At 38.2% G+C, this 9,304-nt stretch overlaps 1 protein-coding gene across 1 annotated transcript; it reads right to left on the reverse strand.

The window, feature by feature from the left end:
* Positions 1–3,605: 3,605 nt before the first annotated feature.
* On the reverse strand, positions 3,606–6,834 carry LOC140305568 (nucleoredoxin-like protein 1). Its single transcript, XM_072384485.1, has 4 exons — positions 6,719–6,834; positions 4,402–4,665; positions 4,208–4,297; positions 3,606–4,056 (listed from the first exon to the last, which is right to left on the reverse strand). The coding sequence occupies exons 2-4, from the start codon at positions 4,635–4,637 to the stop codon at positions 3,681–3,683; spliced, it is 702 nt and encodes a 233-aa protein (XP_072240586.1). The 5' UTR covers positions 4,638–4,665; positions 6,719–6,834; the 3' UTR covers positions 3,606–3,680.
* Positions 6,835–9,304: the final 2,470 nt, after the last annotated feature.

Genomic DNA, 9,304 nt, shown 5'->3' on the forward strand with positions numbered 1-9,304 from the left:
TATCTGTTCTTAGCAGTATGTCATAGGTCACTGTAACAAGTGCCGTCTTTGTACTCTGAAAAGCTCTAAAACCAGCTCAGTTGTTACTTAAAGACACGGAGTCCAAATTGAGTTTCTTTAGCAGCGGATGAACAACAGCATCTTTAAAACTATCTATGAACCGGAGAAGGAACTGTAATAGAAATTCCTAAGCTAGCAGATCTGACTTTTACTGGCTCCTACGCAACTAAATGTTAGACTAACTATCTAACTTTGGAGAGACATCATTAATACATATTTGAGCATTTTTTTACTTGTGAAATCCATAAAATTGACAACAGTTAGTCAGTTCTACTTTTTCTGGATTGCACAATGGTGCCATCTTTTTGGCTTTTGATCCAAAAAATATCAAGCGTGTTTGAGTAACTTCAATGCTGAATAGGTTGCTTGGCCTTGGTCAATTATACAGTAAGAAAAGAGTGAAATATATCATGGTTTTCATAAAAAAACTGGATAGCCTTTATAGGCAACTGTAATTCTATTACACATAAATAATTTAGTTGAGTTTTAAGAGTTTGGACATCTTCCAAGCAGAAATCTCTTATTTCATGTTGGGCATCTCAAACAACACCTTAATATCAGACATGTTGAACACCAGGTTACAAACAAACAAAAACAAATGCTTGTAAAGACTAACAGCTTTAACACCAAAATGTACCTCTACAAAGATGGCTTTTTTTGTATGTCATTGTCTACTTCCACTCAGTCACACTTGCACACATCTATTAATCGTATAATCTTGCTTGCTGTTAAATCAGATAATCCTCACAGTTGCTTACCTATATTATCTCCACTCGTGGTAGGACATCAAGAAGAGAATAGCCTTCAAATTCAGTTTTGTTTTTCTTTTCAACCCTTCGTTGATCTCACTTGAATCGGTTCTGAGTCTGTCAGTAAGTGTCACATTTACTCATTGACTCTGTATCCTTCACCTTGATGGCAGTAGCTGCTCACACCCACTTGTATTCAGTCTCTGCACTCCACCACCCCTCCTCTGTCAGGGAGGGAGGGAGTGAAAGACAAGGTGACAGAGGAACAAGGAACATGAGGCGCTCACAGTCTTTGTGTGTGTGTCAAAGCACTGATTTAACAACCAAATCTATCTGAAAAAAGAGAGAAATTACAGGGAGAGGGAGAGACGTGCTTAAAATATATTTTTTTTAAAGAATTGAAGTGAGGCACAGTGAGACTTTTATTGTTCAGTTACTAATGAAGGAGCAGAACCACTGGGATTGTCTAGATAATGATTTTTTGAGTCACTCTTCTGGGAACAGCACTTAATGGCCATGAAATCACAGTGGTGACATAGTGACATAGTTTTTGTGAAGTAATAGAGAATTTTTTGTTAATTGAAGATAAGTAGCCTTCAATATATGCCCAAGTATTCAGTCAGATCATGTTTTCATTGTGATGTGGTCTAAAAAGTCAAAGTTTTTTAAAATTAATTCTCGATGTGGGATAATAGCTGCTCTATGATATCTTTAAATTCACTAATGCACCAAATGTTCTTGTATGGGTGACAGGTCTGTAGAACAGGTGGATTAATTTATCATTCAGACTATTTTATGACTGAGCCATGCTGTTGCAATCTGTGCAGAATATGATTTGGCATTGTCTCGTTGTCTTAAGCAAGGTCTTCCCCGAAAAAAGATGTAATCTGGTTGGAAACATGTGTTGCTCCCAAACCTGAATATATTGTTTAGAAACAATTGTGTCTTCACCGATGCGCAAGTTTAGCTCAATCTAATCATGTAAAGCAAAATGGAAGCATATTATGATATTGATAGACAGGCAAAGGCATATAGTATAATGTTCTTATAGCCCATTAAGAGAAACGATTTTGCAACTTTTGAGCATTTATTGTGACTCTGCTACACTTTGCATTGTGGGCCAACACATAACAACACAGCTCTAACACATTCTGGTGTGAAACAGCATTTGTAAGACACTTTTTTATGTGTGCTAATGCACCCCCTCGCTTCTGAAGTGTTTGTTGTTGACAGGCAAGTTATTTATCTCCTCTTTACCCTGGAGAATGTGGCATCCATGATTTTATATTCTGATTAATCAAAACACAGGTCAGTTTACCTAAGTCCATCTTAAATGAATTCAAACCAAGGAAGTGTTCCAAATCAGATGCTTTTTGTCTTTGTATGGTAGTTTTATTTTACATTTGTAGATGCAGTAACTGTGCAATGAGCTTTCAGAACTGTTCTGACCCCATCCAGCAATTTTCACAAGAGAATCATATTTGTTTTTAAAGCAGTGCCACCTGAGGGCCTGAAGATTACAGCCAATCAATTTAGATTTTCAAACCTGTCCCTTGTGTAGGATGTGCTGGATTCTCCAAATCTTTTAATAATGTGTCATAGTGTGTAACATAGATGATGACATCTTCAAACTCTTTTTATTTTTGAGAAACACTGTTCTTAAAATGCTGAACTGTTTTGAGGTGTTACACCTGAGCTCAAATTGCTCTAAAAGCTTGTATGTGCATGGTCTGAGTAACGTGTGAGGTGTATGCATTCTCAACACATATTTCTCTCTTATGAATACAAATTTATGAGGAACAAAGGCATCATGATGTGTTTTCTTTCTGCTATTCTAAATCAAATATAAAATTCAATGGCTCAGTGGTTAGATTGAGTTGACCAATAATCAGAAGGTTGGTTGGCAGTTCAATTCCCACTCTCACCACTCAAAGATTGGTGAACTGACAGCTGAAGGGGTGGTAGTCCACCTCCTTGCCATGGCCAAGGTGCCCTTGAGCAAGTCAGTGTACCCACATGCTCCCTGGGTGCTGTGAATGGCTGCCTACTGCTACAGTGTATATAGCATCTGTCTCCATGAGTGTGTGACCCTGTGCATGTGTGTGTACAACAGGTACCAACTGGGTTAAATGCAGAGGAGTATCTTCATGTATTTTGTGTATCTACATGGCAATAAAGTCTTAATCTTAAAGCATTTAAATGATTTTTATTCCATTTTGAATGTTGCCAAACTTTCATGGAAACAGGGTTGCACATGTAGTTTTAAAAAAGAAAGGACAGCTTTCATCAACTTTAAGGTCTCATGTATCAGTACATTAAAAAAAAAAGAATGTACATAAACTTCAGCTTTTAGTTAGTTTATCACGTTTGCTGATGATTAGTTGATTAGGTTATTTGATTGGCAGCACCTGACTGCTACTTACCTTCTTAATTTCTGTGGATGCATTAAGCGTGTACGAAGTTGTTTCAAACACTGTTTGTGCGCTTTTCTTTTTTAAATTTGTTTACCTTATTTAAGAACCTAGTAAAGATGATATTTTATTAGATCCAGATTTCCTAAAATCTTAGGAATTAAAGAAGCGATCATTTCTTTTACCATTGCTTCATTTGTTCTTGTGTGTAAAAGCAATCAATTTTTATTCGTTAATAAACAAACAAACAGCTGGATCGTCTTCCAGACATCGGAAATGATTGCAATAAACAACATATGTATATTAAAATAAAACTGTAAAATATTAATCAAATTAGATTATTATATTATAGTATACATAGTATAGTACATACAGTTGCTGGAGGAAAGGAGGAGCATTAATAGGTTTATATTTAATTCTACTGTATACATGGGCTTTTCTCTTTACCACAGCTTTCTCCTCATCTTTTCCTCCATGTTCCTTTATCTCCCTCCTTTTTCTTCATATCCCACGTTTCATCTCTCTCCTTCTCATCATCATTTCTATCCTTTCCCTTCTCCCATAACTTCCACCATGTCTTTTTTCTCTTGTCATCCTCTGTCTTGTACTTGAGCCTTCTCATAGGGTCAGTCGCACTGCGCATATTTAGGTCATCAAACTCCTCATTGAGCATAAAGGTCCTCTCAACAATCTCGGCTGATTCCTGCCAGTTGCGAAAACAGTGAGTGCCAAGACGAGAGATGTCCTGCACAGCATTTGGGGAGAGGACAGAACTGTCAGGACGAAGGACTACTATTGTTGGTACGTCCTTCACCTTAAACATGGTCTGCAGTTCCCTAAACAACAGAAACCCACAGAACGTATTGACAAATAGAAAAATATCTCAAAGATTATGTTGCAGAACTGAGAAACATACACTTATACAAGAAAAAATGGCCAATTTTGTTCAGCAAAATGTATATAGTCTTTGTCCTGTCATCTACCTACTTTCTGTATGGGTCCTCAAAGGCCAGAAATAAAGTTTTTTTGTGCAGTTCCTTCAGAAATCTCTCCTGCTGTTCCTCTGATTTGTCCAAGCTGGAAAGAGAAGATGGAGATCTTAAAACGGATAAAACAGTGCACTTGTGTTCATAGCACTGCACGAGTTCACAGAAGATATAAGCTGAAGCTTAGACAGAGACCTGATGTAGATGAGTGCAAGCAGTTTTGGATATTCGATGTATATTGGATCTTTCAGTCTCTTAAAAAAGTCATTGAGAACAGGTACAAACTTCTGGCACTTCTCACACTCAGCAGAAGCAAAGAACAGCAACAGGATGCGGTTTTCGAGGATCCCAATGATCTCGCGCTCTGTGTTGAGCTCATCCTGATCCGAGTTGTTCTCCACCAGAACATGGTTTAGGAATAGATCCCCCATGATGGAAGACGGGAATGGGAAAAGCCCTCTGTGGAGCAAAAATGGTCACACAATGTTAGAGACATGTCATCCGATATACTGCACAATTTTTTATCTTTATCTAGTACAGTTGCTTGCATAATTCCTAGCATGACACCTCTACACTGTTATATGACGCTGATCTTTAATTACAAGTTTTACAGTGGTTTGACCAAGTCAGGGGCTGCGAGATCATTTAAAAAATTTGATGCCAAGTACCAACATTCATACACAATTCTTTTTTCAGTAAGTTGTACTATATAGTCATTTACTGTTTGCCGCTGGCAATAGTTTGAGGTTTGAACAACTATCTACATTCAAATGTAATTCTAAATTGTTCTTTTTCGAAGCATTTTGTTTGCTTTAAAATGAAAAGATTTACTTTTCCAACTGGAAATTTGAAATTTTCAACGATCAAGATCTGATGGAGAGCACCATCCTGCTGACTTCACGTTCACTGTAACTGATTGATTTATGTCCCATCAGAAATACCTTACCTTTTTTACTTACAGATATACTTTCATCAACAAGCAAATTGTTTTGTTTTTTTTGTTTTCCTTATTTTCCACAAGATAAAAACAGAGCATTACTATTGTTATGAGAAATGCATTTAAAGTGCCACACAATTACTAAAATGACTTGTGACTGGACATGGGGACTTCAAGGCCCAATCAGAATTTCAGCAGGGGCCCCACTCCTGAACTCAGAGTAAAAAATGTAAACAACTTAGAGCAAATTGGTATTAAATTTTTGGATTCAGTAAGAAGAACAAAAAATCCATAGAATTGTGTTCTTGTTCACTTTCCCCACAAAATCCTAAAAGGCTCACTACATCACATTATGGTCATAGATCCCCTTTCATGGGTTTTCAAGGTTGCAAGAAAACTTCAGTTTTGATCAGCACTTCACAGTGTTTTGTGTTGATCATGCAAGGCCTAATATTATCTGACAACTAAATTTTACACTATGCATTCAATTAAACTGACCTTAAACAAAATATTTTTCCATACATAAAACTTGTATTATAACATTTAAATAAGAAGGAGATTATGATACATTTAGGTTACTGAGTCATGGTTGCCCGATGAGTTGCCTGATAAAAGGAGTTAAAGCAGCAGTTTCCCATCCCATGCAGATGTACACATAGTCTGAGATGGTTAATATGAGGCCAATATGTGGAAGCAGCATCACAGGCTAATTAAGGAACAAACTGATAAATGGCCTTAAAAACTGAACCAAAAACTTGACTGTCTTCATTTAGTTTAAATGAACACATTTTAAACATTACTGTTTATCATTTTTGTATTTAAATCCTCATATTGTCCTTCTGTTTAAGTTACCGAATCTTGTAAAAAATGTGAATATATATTTCCTCCTTCTAAAGGAATGCTGCACAGACGGGCTAATTCAAGTCTATACAAAAAGGACTCCCAGTCTGCAGGCTATAACTGTTTCTGAACACAAATTTTATAATATTTCAAAAACATCACCACAGCCCAGCTTGAATCAGGTAGCCTGAATGAATTAGGCCTTTATGGGATGCTGTTTCAAAGAACAGTCTCTGAAGAAAACACACTTACACACAAAAAAAGGGGGGGGGGAAGCATGAGAAATAAATCATATAGAAATAAAGTTCAGGCCGAAGAGCCGAGAAATGGGCTTTATCTGTCTCACCCAGCCTGTATTTTTGTCCCAGCAGCCGCAGCGGCCTGTGAATTGACGGCGATAACCTCACAAATTAGATTTGGCTCTCTGGCACTAAGCTGTGCCAGATCCACCAGAGACTACAACTCTGGAATGAAACCTTCGACGTGGGAGAATTATGTTTGAAATTGAGCGGCATCAGACCTTACCTGGAGAATCAGGATTTACTATAAAGTCAGAGCTTAAAGACCTGATTTAAAGAAGTTATTTCACAATAATCTGGTTAACTCTTTGAAGCCGATCGATGACGCCTGATCTACATCAGAAATGCTGCTGTGTTTTGTTTGTTGCTTATTAAATAGTCCATCAATCTTTGTACATGCTCTGGCAACTGAATTTATACAAGTAATTTAGCTCACCTTGAAACTCCTCGACTCCCACAGGAAGAATATCCAGTGTTTGTCCTCTTTCAAGCCATTGTGGTTTTTATTTGATTTATTTTCTTTCTTCCTTTTAAATCCTGTGAAATGTGTTATTCTAGTGACACCTTTCACTGCCTCTTCACTCCTCTCTGTAATTTGTTCACCTTGCACTCTGTGGTCTACTGAGGGAGATTACAGATAGCTGGAGGTGTGGCAGTGCTGTAATTGAGGGGTAGAGGTTACTTGTGCATGTGTGTGTTACTTGTGTGTATATGTGCATGCTGGCATCTGTGTGTATGCACTGTAGCCACTAAAACTCCAGCTCAACAGAAGAAATCTTATTACTTGAAGAGCAGAAGGGAGGGAGGAAAGGAAGGATGAAGAAAGTGGGCAAATTGGATTGAAAAGAGAGGACAAACTTGCACTGTAGGTGAAGTGGTGGAAAGAAGGACTGAGAGAAAATACAAAGAGAGGATAGCCAAGCATCAAGTGAAGCCAGTGGTCTGTTTCAACTTTCCCATCATGTCCAGGGTAGTAGTTGAAGTTTGATATCACTCATTTACCCTCAAATCATAATACTGAATCTTGCATCTGTTATTAAGATGATTTGACAGCAGGGATATTTAAGCATGTCAAGGAAATTGCCTAAGAAGGTCTGCAGTTTGGGCCTGGTTTCGGTGAACCTTGGGTCGTTCACTGAGAAAGTGCTTACTGATCTGCAAAGGCACATGTAGAAAATACCCGGGCTAATCTCACAGAGAGCAGTGAGTTAAATATAGAGGTGGGAGGGCGAGAGATCTAATAGGATTAGTCTGAGTCACTTAGACAAACGTCACTATGAACATGAATGTTAATACTGTACTTACACTCCCACAGTATGATACACACAAACACACTTTGAACACTGATATATGAGCACACATAACACTTGCCAAAGCTTTTTAGCCACCTTTGAGGCAAATGTTTACTGGTGCCAATGTAAGTCAATCTGTTACCATGTCAACATATGGCATTAAATTAACTTCCATGATGAATCTTATGGGGAGAACTGTTAACTTTTTACTATACTGCTTTATCTGATTAGCATGCCAAATTTTTGACATGGCAAAGTTTGGAAACCTCTGGTAATCTTTTATCTTTCTTAATCACTGTAAATACACCGACCAGCTATAACATGGGAGACCACTGAGAGGTGAAACAAATAAGGAAAAAAAAAGATTTTTACACTACTACAACACCGGACAGTGGGTGAGATACACCTATTAGGCAACAGTTGAACATTCTGTTCTTGAAGTTGATGTTATGGAAATTTGGCATGGGACCAATTTGAGTCATTTAGCATTTCTACAACAGGAGCACATGTGAGATGTTTCTGTCTGCAATAGTCAGGACCAACAAAAAGTTGTCCAAGGATACACATGGGGAGTGAAAGTAGGCACATGTTGTCTGATCCAACAGAAGAGCTAATCAAGCTCCTATATCTGAAACTGTTAAAAAGACATCAGCATATAAAGTGCATCACAGTTTGTTGTAGCTGGGGCTGCGCAAAGGGTGCCTATGCTGACCTGTGTCCACCGCCAGAAGTGTGTACTGTGGGCTTTCGGGTGTGGAAAATGAGGCCTTGTCAAAAAAATTATGTTTTGTTTTACATGATGTGGCTAGTCAGGTCCATTTGCATCACTTGCTTAGGAAAGATGTGGGACTAGCATGTATTCTGCTAAGCTGATGGTGGCAGTGTGATGCCTTGGGTGCTGCAATTTATGTATGTTACTTTGACACGTACAACACATCTAAACATTGCTGCTGACTAAGTACAACCTTGCATAAAATCATATTCCCAAATGACAGAGGCCTCTTTCTGTAGCATAATGCATCCTGCTACTATTCAAGAAGTGTTCAAAAATAGGTTGAGGAACACAACAATCAGTTCTTGGTGCTGGCTCTCCCTCTAAATTGTCCAGTTCTTTCAGCAGCATGAGGAAGACTTTTTACGATACTAATCAGGTGATTATAATGCTATGGCTGATCAGCGCTGTACTGGCCATTCACCTAAAAAAAAACAACCCACAATGGATGACACCCTGTTTGCAAAACTGGTTCTTAGAAACAAACAGGGAAGTGCTTCAAGCTTGGCACTAATACCATCATGAGAAATATGACTTACTGGGACTGTTGTGGTTTTCTTGCTTAAGAGTGTGTGCAGTGGGTGTTCCCTTCGTGGTTATCCTCCACACCTGCAGTCCATCTCCTCATCAGCTGCAGTACAACTTCCCTGGTTTTCACTCTGGTTTTCACCAGATCATTGTCACTAGACTTCTCATTGCTTTCTAGTATGTATTTTTGCCCTCGTGTTTACTTATTCCGTTCCACTTACACCAGCCTTATGCAGCTCACTTAACTGACTGCCAGCCGTTCTGCCTGCTCTTCTTTTCACCTCATACAAGACTTATTGGCGTTTTGATAAATATAATCAAATCTTCTTCAAATCTTCTTCTCTGATTGTATTTGGATCCAATACCAGTAGTTCTGACAGTGTCAGCTCAAACAACGTGAAAATGGTATATAAAGTCAACCTCTGACTAT

Source organism: Leuresthes tenuis, unplaced genomic scaffold (genome assembly GCF_036924035.1).
Source record: "Leuresthes tenuis unplaced genomic scaffold, fLeuTen1.0.hap1 SCAF_4, whole genome shotgun sequence".
Classification (NCBI taxonomy): Eukaryota; Metazoa; Chordata; class Actinopteri; order Atheriniformes; family Atherinopsidae; genus Leuresthes; species Leuresthes tenuis.

Excerpts from the sequence above, each read along its gene's own strand:
- LOC140305568 (XM_072384485.1), bottom strand. The coding sequence starts at position 4,637 with ATGGGGGATCTATTCCTAAACCATGTTCTGGTGGAGAACAACTCGGAT. Across the intron at positions 4,298-4,401 it reads CTTGCACTCATCTACATCAG|CTTGGACAAATCAGAGGAAC; the intron begins GTCTCTGTCTAA and ends TTCTCTTTCCAG. Across the intron at positions 4,057-4,207 it reads TTTGAGGACCCATACAGAAA|GGAACTGCAGACCATGTTTA; the intron begins GTAGGTAGATGA and ends TCTGTTGTTTAG.